This window comes from Euprymna scolopes, chromosome 35 (assembly GCF_053919585.1).
Source record: "Euprymna scolopes isolate OS-2025 chromosome 35, ASM5391958v1, whole genome shotgun sequence".
In the NCBI taxonomy this organism is placed as follows: Eukaryota; Metazoa; Mollusca; class Cephalopoda; order Sepiida; family Sepiolidae; genus Euprymna; species Euprymna scolopes.
In genome coordinates, this window is record NC_136516.1 from 86,743,480 (window position 1) to 86,760,753 (window position 17,274).

A 17,274-nucleotide genomic window follows, 5' to 3' on the forward strand; every position below is an offset into this window, starting at 1 on the left:
ATAAGTTAAAAAGTTTTTAAAATAAACAAAAGTGAGGATAGTAGCCTTATTAATCCTAATACAAAATCTATATTGCTTATATATATATGTCTGGTAAAAATAGCTATTAAGGAATTTTTATTTAAAATTGTTTAGCTCTTATCATGTATCTGCATATAGAGGTAATTAAAAAAAAAAAAAATTATAGTTCCAATCATAGTAAAAAATATATTGAAAAATAAATGGAAAAGCGAGACAGTCATAAAATATAGAAGCCAGGTTAAACTCAAGATTATATTGTTTTGTACCAATATTTCATTTCTTTAATAGAAACTTTATCAAAGTGACTAAAAATTAACATTTCTTTTTTTTGTAGTATATGCATATAAAGAGTAATAAAGAAAATTGATCATAGAGATGATACTCCTGATAACCATCTCTTGTATTAAAATAAGAAATGTAATTTCTATTCACTTTGATAAAACGAAATATTATCGAAACAAATGTTTTTAATCTGTTGATGCAATCACTGCATTGTTTTCATTTAATTTTCTATAAATTCGTTACTATTGTCAGATTTTTGTTTGTTGTATGAATTTTATACATAGTAAAGAATGTTGCATGATAAAAAATTAAATTTTGATTAATTTTATCTTCATATCAAGAAATGCTGATTTATGTCCGTTTTAATTCCTTATGTTTATCAGAAGAGTATTGTCAGAATCTTATTTTACGTGAAATGCTTGAATAAGAAATACTATGGAATGGATCATGTGATTGAAAAGCAGGAATCTTTATTTAAAAAAAAAAATATTTTTGCACTCCAGAGAACATAATTGGTATTAGATAATTAGTATTTTATAACTAGGGCTATGACAACAGCATATTCTTTTTGTTTTGACTCTTGAGTGTGTATCCATCGATGTCTTATATGCTTTTATTATAGTGATGTGGTTCTTGGTTGATTAACTGCCTAACAGTGTCGGATATATACTCCGGAGTCCAAACAATAAGAATATGCTGTTGTCATAGCCCTATTTATAACATATACAAATTGTTGCACGTGTGTGTGCCTGAAGAAGCTTCGAGTATTTTATAAAAAAAAAAAAAATATAAAATAATGCAGTTAAATTTCCTAGGGATACTATATTCAACACCTCAGATTTAGCACTTGCATAAGCCAGCTTACCGCTAGAAAATTCAATTACAAAAAATAGCGAGGAGTGGAGACTTATTTTGTTAAATAGAAAAGGGAGTATCATCGGCTGTTTACCATATGGCTGTTTTAGAGATTTTAAAAGCCGGACAGCTGTAAATTCCTGGCTGTCCAGTGGAAAATACCACTTCCCTAATTACAAAATCCAGAAAGAATTCAGTAACTATTTCACCAAGTAAATAAGTATAATACTATTAAGGCCTTTTTTTTTTTTTTTTTTTACACGATGGTTACCACTTATCAAGGCCCGGAAGCCACTCAGGGATAAGGGTTATTGGAAGTACAGTACGTTAGTGTGGAAATTTGATGAAGTGTTTACTTAAGGGGGCGGTTCATTAGGAATTTGTTAACGTTGGACTTGAAGACATCCAAGTTGTAGTCAGGTGGGAAGCAGGCAGACGGAACAGTTCCACAGGCGTGCAGTTCTAAGAAAGAAGCTTTGTTCATGGAATCCACGTTTTGATTTAGGCACAGATAAAGAGTGGGGAAAATTTTTCACAGTGAATTCAGCTAGACAGGTGTTTTTCGTGAAAATTTTAAAGAACTAATCTGTAATAATATATAAATAAATTATAAAATTATATAGGAATAAAGATGCAACCCCCCCCAAAAAAAAACGCTCATGTACCTTTGTACTAAACAGATATCTATTGAAATGATTTAAAGAATATATAAGTATGAGGTAACATGATGTATGTAAAAATCATTTACGTAGGCTTCAAGAATTTAAACAACTGATCTGTGTGCGATCGTTTGAGATGATGCAAATTTTTATTGAAATTTTCTTCATCAACATAGGGATTGGACACTAAACAAAAAATTTAAACATAGGATAAAGATTAAAGTGAGGATAATCAATCTTTTATACAACAAATCATGAAGTTTATAGGGGTTAAAAAAATATATAAAACTTTGTAAGAACCCTATCAAAGCAAGTAAATATATTAGATAAACAAAGGGTTATAATGAGATAAAGCTGCTTACATAGCAGGTTTATATAATACTAGCTTGAGTGCCCGGTGTTGCCCGGGTGTTTGGAGGTGTATTGAGCAAAAAAAAAAAAGTGGTAATAGGCAGACAGGCTAGAACCCATGACATGAAGGCGAAAAGAAAGTGAAAGAAATCTGACGTCTTGCCACTACTCCATGACGCGACTGGAAGTGTAAAGCGTTTAAATTTAACGTAGTCAAACAAAAGACGACTTGCAGAAATGGCGTTGCTTTTAAACCTCCCACGAAAGCAAATTAGACACAAGGTCGTTTTTATGTGGGGGGGGGGGGGGCATTCTGGCAGTATCCAAATAAATAGTGATTGTCTCAGAATGAAGGTTTTCCCCTACATTGATCAAGGACCAATTACAGAACAGATACTACTCGGGTGAAGGCCAGGCATTTGCGTTTGAATAGTTTCACTTTATTTATACAAAAAAAACAAACATCCGACACGACACGGTGGGAATTTTGTTTCTATCAAAAAAAATGAAAAGATAGACGATGTCCTTTTGCGAATCCGAGATATTACAATCTGAGAAGTATGCAAAGACTTCTTGTGGAATCTAACCAATGCGAGAACCCCAAACACCACCCACCCAAAAAGCCTTTCATGGACATAGACAAACGCTTGTGCCCATTTTGCCCTTTATATAATAGACTAGCGGGGTTGCTCGGGTGTTTGTCTGTGTAAAAGAAAAAAGTTTTGGTAGGGAGGTAGGCTCGAACCCGAAGGAATTTGAGGCAAATAGAATAGCCTGATAACTTACCATGACGCTACGAGGGCAGAGAAGTGGTAATGGTTGTAATTAAACGCGTAAAAAAAAAAAAAGGTGGTTAAACGGACGTTAGCGTGTGGTTTTCTAGGTCAAACATCACGCCATAATAGTAGCGAAATGAAATCACAGCGTGAATTTTGAAACATAAAAGTTGCTGAAATAAGATACAGACTACCTCCGTTTCGTAAATCAGACATATTATAATCTAGGGAGTATATAAAAAAAAGTGCTAAGAAACAGCGTCCTCCCCAAAAAGCCTTTGACAGACATGTGAAAAAAATGCACACACACACACACACTTTCACTTTTATATTTTTGACAACCTTTTAACATCCAGAAGAGCATCACATAGAACTGAATTTTACTTGGTATTTTATGCGTTTCAAATTATTAATCCTCATCTCTGCAATTTGGAAACAAAAATTTTATATTTCTTGTATTCAGTTGTTTTACATTAATTCTTCTGCCAATACTCCTGACGATTGAAAGATCCACACAATAGGGTACAATTTTATTAACATCAATTTGCTTACACCAGACGTCAATTATTTTTATTGCCATTTGTCTTGACATGAATGCAACCTTTTTTTTTTTTTTTTTTTTTTTTGTCAATTTGTTCTTTGAAATTATCTGTCGGGAGAACTGAAGCTACATTCCATCAAATGGATCTCAGATCTAACATTTTGTTTCCCCTTTATATAGAATCATTGATCATTTATCAACCCCTTGGAGGTTTCATTTTTTTTTTTTTTTATTAATGTAGTACACATCCCAGAATTTATAAAAATGAATTCCCCAAATTGAACAGTATTCCATCACTTTTGTCTCTTTCCGAAGATTAAAAATACTAAGTTTTTGCATATTTGTTCTGATTTGGAGTCAAAATATGCAAATATCTTCATTTATGAATATTTTGGAAATAGGTTGAAAGCTTTTTGATTAAATTGTAATTCAAAACAATTTCAGTAAATTCAACGGAAATATTTGTATTCTGTAGGAGTAAAACTGTTAGAATCTTTGGTGCTTCTTAGCAATTATACCAATATAAAACTGTTTCATTCTTTAAATAATTTTTTTTTTTCATAGCCATTAACTAATAGAATCTTAATACATTTTGATAGCAAAAAAAGTGTATGAAAGACAGAAAAAACAAATGAGCTTTTCTTTCTTTTTCCTGAAGAAATTTGATCAGAACAAAACTGGTAAATGCTCGTTTGATGCTTATTTCTCCCCGTGTTGAATTGTTTTTCTTTTTTTATAAATTCGGTCTACACAATATTTCATTTTATGATGTATTTCATATATTTTCAATAAGAAAATCAAATTTTATGAATATTTGAGAACTGTCTTGCCTTCAATTTGAAAAAAAAAATCCAGAGATAACTCAACAATAATTCATATTTAGTAGATGTCTATGAATTCCCATTAATTGCTTAAAAAGATTTTCTTTATAAAAACTTGATTAATTTACGTGATTTTTTAAATGATATATTCATATTCATCACAGGTATGTACATCATAAACATTTTTGTCTTTTTAATCTAGGAATTCTGAACAAGCATGTCATGTGAAATGTTTGATTTCAGAGACTAATTTTATATTTAACGACTAAAATCTTCATTGATTTCATAAAAGTACACCCAAAAATAATCCACCATTTGACATTCGAGGGAATAGACTTTTTAAACGTTGAACTATATAAAAAGATTTTTATTTGTTTATTTTTTCTTTTCATTTTCAGATCCTGAAATTCTCATTAGTCCTAACTTATCACTACCACAGAGTAACGGTGAAACAGTAGAGGTAATGACTTCTTTTGAATTTTTCGGTCTTATCAATATTGTGATTTTTTTTTAAATGTCTATGTTCATGTTGGGAAAACAATCTGTTAAATTAATTATGCCTCAGTATGGTGAACTTAGCATAGAATGATGATTAAATACACCGTGCTGTTGCTTTTTTTTTTTTTTTTTTTTTTTTTTTTTTTTTTTCTCTTCCAATAGTCAAATTTAGGTAAACCAATCTATCATGGGGGTGCATCAGAAGCAGATCTGTGAAATATGAATTTCTGGCAAAAATGCATTGAGACTGGTCATAACTATGTAGAAAAATAAATTTTGGAGCACAACAAGGTTGCTTGTTTTGTAGCTCTTTCATTTTTTGTGTTTAAAAAAAAAATAGGACTTTTTGAATGACTCTTATACATTGGTTAAGTCATGTCCTCCACGGTCAACCAGGAGAGTTCATCTGTGAAGCACTTGCTCTCAGCACCTCTGCAGAGTTGGAAAAGGCAATATGTTAGGCAAAGAAAAACTTGGTCGATCATAATTAAAGCTGGCCTATAAAACAATTATCTAGAGATCACCCAATTATTGACTTCAAATCGCCAGGCTTGGTTAGTCTTCATGAGGGATGTAGTGGCAAGGATTAATGGAGTCAACTCTACCCACTCTTGAGTGAATGTCATTTCAAGTACAAATAACTGAAAAATATGCAGACTTATCTGAGTTGTTGCAAGGATGAGATAATTAGAAACCAGGAATTGCATACAACTAGGCTAATGATAATCACGTAAACCAAATAGAGCATCACAAAATGCTTATCAAAAAGATTAAAAGAATGGGTATTTCTCAGTCTCGTACACATTGAAGGAATATTAAGATATATAAAAGTGTGTGTGTATATATATATATATATATATATATATATATATATATATATATATGCTCTGTTAGGTTGGTGCAAAAATGTTTTTGGCATTCAACTAATATAATTATTTTTGCACCAGCTTAATATTTAACATACATTGAGTTTCTAAGCAAAAAATATTGGTATATACAAAGAGTGAAATATAATTGAAAAACATTTTACTAAAAAAAAACCCAGAAACTTGTATATGAAGTTCAATTTATTCAAATATATTGATAACTAAAAAATTTTTTCAAAAATTCTCAGTGCACGAGTAGTTTTTTTATAAATAATAAAAACGTTTGTATGAGTCTACGTGGATTGACCAATGTTTCGACATTAACATCTTGTCTGAGCTTTAAAGTGATTCATTTAATCGAAAAAAAAAATAAAACTGTCCAAAAGATAGAAAAAAGTGATGGCCAAAAAGTTAATCTCATTAAACATGTCATTTATTCTTCCTCTGATTAGATGCCCTCCCTCAACACACATTTGCCAAGGGTGTGTACAATGAACTTACATGTAGTGTCGTATGTCCTCCTCATTTCTAAGCCAGTTCTGCTTTTATACATTTTACTATTGTCATCTTTTAAGGTGAGTTTTTGTTAACTTATTTTTCTTGATCACCTTTTTTTATATTAACATCTGAGCATCTCTGAAGAGCAGCCAAATGAACCAGACAATATTTTTGTTGCGTAACAATAGACTAAGAAAATAAAAATATAGGTATTCAGCAAAATAGAAAAATAAAATTGTGGACTGATTATTTTCTTCAGTCATCGAGATGCAGCCAATATAGGCTCTGAAGCCAGAGACATAACTCCATTGAGCTTGTTATTTAAAACAATTTGGATGATGATATAAGGGATATATACCTTAAAAATATATTTGAATATAACTCAGGAATATATTCGAATCCAAAGCGGCACAAAAGGAGGAAGTTTCATGGGAATGTTGGCATGTGTTGAATGACTTTTTTAGAAATTGACTTCCAAACTACCCTATTTTTAGGCTGTTCTTTAAATTATATACCCGAAAATGTAATTAATTTTCTTTTGAAAGTCATTTCTTTAGTTAGGGCAAGATTTTTCATAGGCGAAATGCAATGTTTTTATAGACACAATCTCTAGTTGATTGCCTATCAAGGCTAAAGAGCACTTCACCTGCCTGTCTATGCAGTTTAATTGCCCGGTGATGGTTTACTGAAGCTTTAAGCATATTTAACTTTTTATATCTCTACCGTGTTTAATATGACCGATAAATCTCATAGTCGAAGATGAAAAACAATTGTATAAAACTATTTTTGAACATATTTTGCTGCCTCATCAAGGTTTGTCGCATAAATGCATTTTTTTTTTTTTTTTTATAAATATTTTTGTTTCCTGCCAACTCTCGACTTAATAGAGAATTAAATAAGGTCATCTAAGCAGCAATCGAAATGAAGATAGGTCAATGACAGGCAGGGAGCAATGCTGGCATCTATTAAATGTTATTAATATGAGCATAATAATAACAGGAAATGTGTTATTCGCAAGTCAGCATCATTAGTTGTTTTCATAAACTGTTTTAGCTTTATGAACTTACTAGCAGGCAGCCAGGTGTTGCCCGGTCGTAAAATACACATAAAATATTATATTTTAATTCATGCAGGTTTCGTATTATCTATTGATTGTTATCCAATGTATAGTAATGATTTCAAAAGTTTAAAAAAAAAAAAAATGACTAACAAATAGGGATGAAAGGTTAAAAATTAAGTGACTATGAGCTATGAATGTTTAATTTTGTACATACACAAGAGTAACAGCTTTTATTTGACTTGCTCTGCCAACATCAGCAATTTTTTTTTCATTTTTGGATCCTTACCAGCTGTTTTTACAGACTAACAGCAAAATTGAAATTGTTCCACAGGTCCAAATCACATCAAGTTTTAAAAATTCAAAGAGGAGTTTGATAGACTTTCTATGCACACATATAAAGGTTATATATATGTGTGTGTATATATATATATATATATATATATATATATATATGAATGTGTAAGAACTTTTTTTAAATGCTACTCAATAATTCACAATGTAGAAAATATGCATAAATAGAACCGAGCGAAATAGTTAAATAAAACCAATCTAATAAGAAACCATAAAAAATGAATTCAAGTTTTCAAAAAATATGCAAATAAGTTAATCTTTTAGGAGCTTGCGTACCCATGACTGAGTATATTAACAAGTTTTTTAATTTTTAAATAGAAAAGGTAGGCTTTTAATAAAATATAAGTGTGACAAAATCTCAACTTGATATAAATTATATATTTGCTTCTTTTTTTTACAAGTGAATATTTTAACATTCACACTACTCTATTACTATTAGATCTATCTATAATTGAGCATTTGATCTGTTTATGGATTTTTTTTCCTCTGCATGGACAAGTGAAGCACTAACCTTGGTGGATAGTCACCTAGAAATGGTCTCGCTATAAAAGCACTGATCACCATCACCTTATGATGTTGGCGTCAAAAAAGGGATCTGGCCTATAAAAATCTCACCTCAATGAAGGAAATAACTTCCAAGAAAAAACCTGACACACAGATAAGTTTGGAAGTTAATTTGTAAAGCCATCCAACACATGCCGGTATGTAAAATGGACATTAAACCAAAAATGAGGATGCAAATGTTTTTAGTATTTGATGCAAACTACTTCATCCCACTTTAACACTGCGAGGATTAATTCTTTAATCCAAACAGATTAATGAGTTAAAAGTGGACTGTTTACTTTCGAAAGCCTCATAACTTTGTTTCTCTTATTTTGTCCTTTAGTCCTCACATTTCATGAATGAGGTTTCTAACAAAGGGGGAAGAATTGCTGTTTTCTCGGTCAGAATCTAATATTCATCATTGGTTAGTTTTTGACCTTGAAATATATATTTTTTTTTCTTAGTGCCTGACACCAAGTTGCTTCATGCTTTGTTTGAAGTGATTTCCATAGAAAAAAAATGATCTGGATGGCAATTTTAACATGCAACAGCAGTTGTTTTCTCCTCTCCTTTATTGTGTTGCATGTTAATAGAAGTGGTTGTAAATAACAGCATAAAATCATATGGGGTTTAACAAATATTTACAATGTAAATGTAAAGGAATAAGAGCTTTGCTTTTCCAAAACATTAATGCTCTCTCTATCTCTATCTCTCGAGCTGGAGGAAAAAGTCTAATCCGCTATATATCACTGCCAACTTATGATGCAATTTCTTGACACGTAGTTCAAACTTGTTTCATTTTTAATTGAAACTTCCCATCTTTTTGCTTCACTAACCAGAAATGGTATTTTGCATTTTAACCTTATTTGTACACACCCAACCTAACTAGTTCTAAACCAGAACCATGTCAGCTTGAACAATAAAAGCAGCAGTAAAGTGATTTCTATAAAATATTTAACTCTAATTGGTTACTGAAATCAACTTCAACCAATTAGAAAGAGTTGTGGGAGCCGAGCACTTGTGTATTGACTACATAAGTGAGAATCCAAACAGCTAGTATTGACTCAACCTGCCACATGAACCCTTGTTAGTCAATTCAAGATGTTATCAACTACAAAAATCCCTTGCAAAGAAACTAAATATAATTCTGTCCACTGTGCCATAGGTTCTTAAACAGCATGAGAAACAGTCACTGATTACTAAAATATAGCAACAGCTTATATACAATCTCCAAAACTGATTTTGAACTTTTATTACTTTACTTTCGGTTGTTCTAATAAGTCATAAATAAAATTAATATTTATGCATAGATATTTTTCATATGCGACTCTACTAGTATAAGTTTGTTTTTTTCTGTGCGTGTATTTACTCCAAACAAGGAAAATTGCCACTGAGACATAAGGAACATCTTTGAATTTAGGACCATGCCTACAGGGACCTTAAGTAGAGAGTTGAGCAGCAAAATGTATGTTCACTTAAATGTCTTCATATAAGTACAGTTGGAGAAGCAGGATACAGGGAGGGAATTCCAAAGTCTACCAGTTCAAGTAAAGAAACTTTTAGAGTAGAAAGCTCTCCAGCGAAGATGTATGATTTTGCTGTTTGTCAGGTTAGTTGACAATATTTCCATCAAGGTGCAGTGGGAAGGGTGGGAGGCAGTGTTACAAGTTCGTCAGAGCACTTTTTATTAAAGTATTTGTAAAATAAGCATGGGGATGCAATATTGCAGCGATGAAACAGATGTTTGGTTGACAGTGTGGGACCTATTGGATAGAAAACTTTTTTTAGCCTGTCTAATAAAGAAATTAATAGTTGATGCACCGGCCCATATAATACCAGATTCCAGGCTGATACCAAGTGGTGTTTGCACATCATTGGAGGTTTATTCAATCGATAACTCCACCAGCTAAAAAAAAAACCTTGCAGATGGTGACCTGATCAGTGCTTATGTGCAGAATGTCTACCAACTATATATCATGTTCTATGAACAATATTTTTGACGGAGGGGGAAGAATTGCTATTTTCTGGGTTGGAATTTATCCATTTAACGCTCATCATGGTTAGTTTCTGGCTTTGAAATAAATTTTTTGGTGGTGTTTAGCTTTTTGTATCAAATGGATTTATGCTTTGTCTGGAGCGATTTCCATTAAAAAATAAAACATTAACAGAATCACTCAGGTTTTATAAGGATATGTAGGAGTGATGATACGAAAGACTCGGACGCGTCAAATTAAAGTAAGCTAAGCAGAGTTTAGGGTTAAAATGGTTATTAAAAGAAATCGATTACTTGTAAATTTGCTCTTTGTATTTTATCAAAATCAATAATCAATAACTATTACAGATTAGTCTCGCTGTTTAGCACAACTGCTGTCAATAATTAACGAAATAGGATTTACTAGAGAAGCCATCATGGTGTATGATGACTAGCTTAATTACAAGTATGCATCATCTTTTCCCCAGGAAGTTAGACACAAGGTCAAGTCACCTTTTGAAAAGAAAGTGTACTATAAGTGTACTTTTGTCTACAAAAATGTCTGAGCAGCCCCATTGGTATTCCACAGTAGGGGTGCCTCAACAACAAACTAACCCCTTCTCGAAAGGAAGATAAAGCCTGGGCGAGTGAACCGCTTAGCATTTAATAGAATTGTACCTCTTCCTGACAGAAGTAAAGCCATTGTCGAAGTGATTGTCAAGGATATAGACCTCAACTGATATAAAGAACGCAACAGAATATAAATGTATGTACACTACTAAAACTGGATGTTTGCTGTTATGTACTTCCCTTCCTTCCCACCACAAGATGTGACACAAGGTAGAGAGAGTTAAGTCAGTGCCTCTTAAGGAGGAACACTCCAACCTTTTAAAAATTACCTAGACAGTCCCATCAGCATTCCTCATTCAGGGTACCTCATACAGTAGGTAATAAACTTACTCCATCCAAAGGACGGGTGACAAAGCATTGAGGGTGGACCTCCTAGTATTATCCAGAACAAATATCTCAACCCAGCAGATCTTGTTTCGTCCTTCGAAGTCGAAGATGACCATGGCATCAGTGAGTAAAAGTAGTTTCTGTGCTTCCAGAGATGACTTGTAAGGCCGATCCAGGCATGGAAGACTCTCCCACAAGTTGGACAGTGGTGAGCAGGTGTTGTGGGGACAGAGCTTGTTGCTCTGGCTTTGCGGGTTGCACGCTTCTGTACTGCTTTGAGGGTTCTTCTCTCTTCAGCTGTTTCAGCTTCTTTGTTGATGAGGTGATGCCAGTGAGGTCTGTCTGATGCAAGCGATTCCCAGGACTCTGTACTGATGTTGAAGTCTTTGAGGGAGACTTTCAGATTGTCCTAAAAGCGGTTTCTTGGGGCTCCGACTGAACGCTTGCCTTGACACAGCTCGTCATACAGGAGTTGTTTTGGGATTCTTTCATCTGGCATGCGGGAGACGTGACCTGCCCATCTCAGTTGGGTCTTTCGAATGGTAGTAGTTATGCTGGGAAGATTAGCACTTTTCAGGACCTCTGTATCAGGGACTTTGTCTTGCCATCTGATATGGAAGAGATTTCGGAGACATCTCAGGTGGAAGTGATCCAACGTTTTTTCGTGCCTTCTGTAGGTAGTCCAGGTTTCTGAGCCATAGAGCAATGTGTTGAGGACAACTGCTCTGTAAACCTTCAGCTTGGTGTCAATGCTGATTCCTCTCCTTTCCCAGACTTTGCTTCTGAGTCTCCCGAATGCGTTGCTTGCCTTGGCGATTTTGAGATTGATTGTGGCTGTCCGAGATAGTGCTGCCCAGATAGGTGAAGGTCTCAACCATTTGAAGGTTCTGTCCCTTGACTGAGATACTTGGCTCATGATACAGATTTCTGGGAGCTGGTTGGAACATAACTTCGGTCTTCTTGGTGCTAATTGTGAGGCCGAAGTTGTCACAGGCTGCGGAGAATTTGTTCATCTGGTCTTGCATTTCTCACTTGTTGCTAGCATTGGGGGCACAGTCATCAGCACTGCTTCCTTCATCTTTGTCACAGCCTGCAGTCTCCTTGGGTTAAACAGCTTTCCATCTGTTCTGAATTTAATGTTGATGCCTGGTGACTGGTCGCTGAAAGCGTCAAATAGCATTGCAGAAAACATCAAGCTGAACAGTGTATGGGCAAGGACACAGCACTGTTTAACTCCATTTGTTACCGGAAAAGCCTCCGATGGTTCACCATTGTCAAGGACACACCCCATCATGCCTTCATGGAATTGACGAACTACTGTGATGAAAGTACTTGGGCAACCGAATTTCTTCATTATTTTCTACAGATCATCCCGACTGACTGTGTCAAATGCCTTGGTCAAGTCAAAGGTTGTGTAAAGGTCTCGGTGCTGTTTGATGCATTTCTCTTGAAGCTGACGAGCGGCAAAGATCATGTCAGTGGTCCCACGACCGGCGCGGAAACCACATTGACTCTCTGGCAGGAGTCCCTGTTCCAGGTGACCAAGTAAGCGGTTGAGGAGGATGTGAGCCAAAATCTTTCCTGCTATGGACAGGAGAGATACCTCAGTGGTTATCGCAGGATTGGCGATTTCCTTCTCGCTTATAGATGTGAACAATTGTGGTAGTTGTCCCTTCCTCCACATGATCTGATAAAAGCAGGTCAGCTGCTCCCGCAAGGCTGCACCACCGGACTTACAAACCTCAGTTGGGATGGCGTCTTGACCTGGAGCTTTTCCACTGGTTGACTGCTGAATGGCTTTGCTGACCTCTTCGATTGATGGGTGGGTGGGGGCGGTCGAGCTGTTGATTGATGGGGACTTGGGGGAAAAGACATTCAATTGCTATATCATTGATGTCTCCATGATGGACTTTGTTGCGCATGTTAGAGAGGCAGTTTTCTTCGCCACACAAGCTGGGTCATTTTGATGCGCTCTTACCAGGCGGTGTTTTTCCTGCAACAAGTTGTGGATCTCAGGATCATTCCTGTTAAACCAGTTCTGGTGGTGTTTGGTGGCAGGATCTAGAACGTCAAGAGCAGCAGAGTGAACGACATCTCTGAAGGATGTCCAGCTCTCTTCAACGCTGTTGTGATTGAGATTGAAGTTAGCAAGTTTACTATGTACCTATTTACGATGCCTCCCCACGGGACAGTTAGACACCAGGGTCGTTTTTTAACGTGGAGAAAAGGTACAAAAATAAAAAATTGTCTCAGTCGTGAAGGATTGCTCCTCCATCAAAAGAGAACAAGAAATGGAAGTGCAGCATCTGAAGAGCAGATACTACACTTTGATCTTGCCCAAAAGGTCAAGTTTACTATGTATGCTGCTCTGGAATTCCTCTGCTGTTTTAGGACATTTCAATTTGGCTGTATTGAGCCACTTGGCTGTTTTTTTACCCTGAGGCCTTCTCTTTGGTTGGATGAAGAAGTTAAATTTGGAGATGATGAGGCGGTGGTCGGTCCAACAATCAGTCCCGCACATTGCTTTGGTCAGTCTCCCGTCTTGCTTGTCCTTGACTCTGGTAATGACATAGTCGATTTGATGCCAGTGCCGAGAGCATGGATGCATCTATGTGGTTTTATTGCGATTTGGGAGGCAGAACATAGTGTTTGTGATGTTGAGATCATATGACGCACAGGTCCTAAGGAGGAGGAATCTGTTGCTATTGCATTTGTCTACTCCATGCTTTCCAATGATGTTGTGCCAGGCTTGATGATCTGTACTGACATGTGCATTGAAGTCGCCAAGAATTACAAGCTTCTCCGACTGAGGAAATGAGTCCAGCTCGTCATAAAACTTATCTTTGACCTCATCAGGGTTAGTCATCATTGGGTCATAGGCGCTGACCAGCGTAACACTGATGTTGCATCAAAGAGGTAAGCATTTTCATTAGTCTGTCGTTGATACCTTCAGGAATGCTTGCTAGTTTTGATACGGGAGTTGTTTTGATAGCAAAACCCACACCAGCTTCACGCCACTCATCACCACTGCGCCCACAGGAGAAGGTGTAGCCTCCACCAGTTTCGGTCAGTTGGCCTTTGTCTGCAAAACGAGTCTCACTTAGAGCTACAAGCGCTGTTCGTCTTTCAGGTCGATTTGCTTTTGCATTGTCGAGCAGAGTTCGGACATTCCACGATGCTAGAGTAAGCACCTTTTTGTTTTTTCTTTTGTTTCGACCGCTTAAGAGGGATCCCCACCAGCCGCGGTATGCTGGCCAGGGTTTGGTGAAGCAGGCTATTTTTAGGGCACCTTTTCTAGCCCCGTCCTAATATTATCCAGAGTAAATATCTCAATCCAGCAGATGATACACAGAAATGACCCACTTTCTGCCTAAATCAGAATCTGGACTGGCATATATCAGTGATTACCAAATAAATGGCATGAATCGCTGCCATTTTGTTTAGATATTGTTTGTGACATCATCCAGTGTGAATGGAAACAGATTGAAGACATGGCAGATCCTTTATGACATCATAAATGCTGGAATAACAAAAGAATGTCATCTATTAAAACAGAACATAAATAACTTGACCTTTTGGGTCATCTATGTGGACAATGACTATGTATTCATCCTTATAAAGTTCTAAACTAATTAACCGATCATTATAAATTTTGAAACCACTGCTAATTGTAAGTGGTCTAAATGTTGGGTATATTTAGTTTTGTAAAGTAGGTGTGAGCTCATGAAAATACCGATTTTTGTGAAATTTTAGCAATAGGTATTAGACATAAATCGATTTTTCAGTTTATTTTAGATTATTTTAAGAGTCTTTTTTTTTGGGGGGGGGGCATGGTACGGGCACACACAACTTCACATTTGAAAATTTAAATCTTTCAGATTTGCATTCAATTTAATTGTTAGTCATTATAGACAAAAATTAATAAGATGCCCTGAATTATAGATTCTTCTTAAGGTCCCTTACATGTTAAAGATTTTCTAGAATTAAAATTATGTAATGGATTAGGATCAAAATTAGGATATAATATCTGGATTTTAATCGGTGACATGAGTGGTGCAAAACTGTTCTGTGGAGAATTTATCTATTTTGGGGCGAGTATTCTAGCACGTGTGTGTATGTATAATATATACAAAATTTAAAAAATAATGAATGGTTTCAAGCGAAACCAGTGCAGAATCTCTTTCAATAAATAAACATTAAAATTAAATTTGATATTTCGATTCATAACAGAATCTTCATCAGGAAAATACAGGGTTTTTTTTTCTTTTTTGCCTTACCACGTAAAAAAAGGGGGGAAAAATCCTACATTTTCCTTATTTCGATTGTTATGAATCGAAATATATAATTTAATCTTATTATAAATTTTCCTACTGTCTGTCTGTGTGACGCGGTTTATCTCAGCCTACAGGCAACCCACCCAGGCAAGTTAGGCACCGAAATTAAGTTTATGACCCAGCGGATGTTTTAGTGACCTTTATATCCATGTTTGGTGTATGGAAATGCAAAAGAAAAAAATGCAAAAAAAAAAAAAATAACGATTTACTAAACGTTTTATTTACTGGATATTTTTCCGGTACAAGGACCCAAGTTTGCCCAGCTGTGCAAACTTGGGTTCTTGTTTTAATAAATATTTATTTATTGAAAGAAATTCTACACTTGTTTGGCTTTAAGCTATTAAATTTTTTACTTTTGTATTCCATATCAAGTGCTTACTATAAACAGTGGACTTGCTATTACTTATAGGTTAGTGGGAGATAACTTCAGCAGAGAGTGCAATTAAGAAAAAATAAGGGCATAATATTTGTGTCTTACAGGATCAGAACAACATTAGTACCGTCGGTTTCAAATCCAAACAAAGGGGATCTGTAATGGGTCTCCTTTATTGGACTCTTTAACTTGTTTGTCTGCTTCACCTTTTTAAAAAAAAATATTAAAACAATTTATTTTAAATTTAAAGGTTTATTACTCATTTTTACATTTCTCAATTTTATGCTTAGATGTGCCGCCCTTGAATTAGGGGGGGGGGTCATTATATCGTCCTACTAGTCCTACTAATGTAGATAAGGCTTTTATAGATAAGTTGATTCCTTTTTCCAAAGATTTTCACTTGTGTACAAGGCGATAACATTTTGCAACAGTTTAATTTTGCGGAAAATTTTTGAATTTTTTATTTCGAAATCGACTGCTTGATATTTTGATGCAGCATTGATTTCTTTGAATTAATGGTTGCTTTAACTTTCTCATCGTCCTCTTACTTGGCTAACTAATGTATAAGCTAGATTATTTATCAATGTGCTCACTACTGTTACTGTAGCCTTAAATTGTGAATTGCTCAATACAATTTATAAGAGTGTATGTATATATATATATATGTATGTATGTATATGTATGTATGTATATGTATGTATATATATATATGTATGTATGTATATGTATGTATATATATATATATATATATATATATATATAAATTATGAAATACTTTGATTACAGCTTTTAAAATACTGTAAAACTAAATCCATATAAATGACAATCCCAATCAGATAAAGAAGCTCAATATATGAGATGGTGCAATATTATAAGTGAAAATTCAGAACTAAATTCAGTAAATTAAAAAAGTGACGACAAACGTATTATTGGACAAGCAATACAAAAATTTTAAGTCATTTTCAATAAATAGCTCATCTAATCAGAAGAAATGTTTCAAGCAAAATGTTTATAGGTGGTTATAAATTTTTCTAGTTAGCACATAGATTGAATGAAATATAAAATATTTTATCTAGACTAATTAGTAATCGTAATTGGGTTAATAGTGCTCAATAACTAGAAGAGCTATATATTTAGTGAATCTTTATTTATACAAATTCGCCCAGCATTAGCAAACGAGACCCAAAACGTAAATTTTGCCAACACCCTATTCCCTTTATTTTTTTCATCTTCATCACTAACGGTCTAACCTAGTGAAGCTGTTACTGAAACATGTCTGCACATATGTAACCAAAGTGCTTGTATAATTATACTTTATATATTATAATAAATAGATATCGTTTTGTTCACACACCCATATAGTCAAATGTGGAAAAACGAGAATTTTTAAAATTTTATTGAAGATTTTCCGATATTATCTTTTTACGTAAAATATTTATTAATAAGGTTCATAATAGTAAAATCATTAATCATAATGTTAAACTAAAAAAAGAAATTGTGAAAAAGGGTAATCAAA

At 34.4% G+C, this 17,274-nt stretch overlaps 1 protein-coding gene across 6 annotated transcripts in view; it reads left to right on the top strand.

The window, feature by feature from the left end:
• The window catches only part of LOC145259974 (uncharacterized), a 147,368-nt gene that overhangs the window by 112,285 nt on the left and 17,809 nt on the right, over positions 1-17,274 (top strand). For all 6 annotated transcript variants that reach the window (XM_080117962.1, XM_080117964.1, XM_080117967.1 and 3 more), the window contains one exon: positions 4,705-4,766. In XM_080117962.1, coding sequence (XP_079974088.1) covers positions 4,705-4,766 — 62 coding nt within the window. The remainder of the gene's footprint in view (positions 1-4,704; positions 4,767-17,274) is intronic.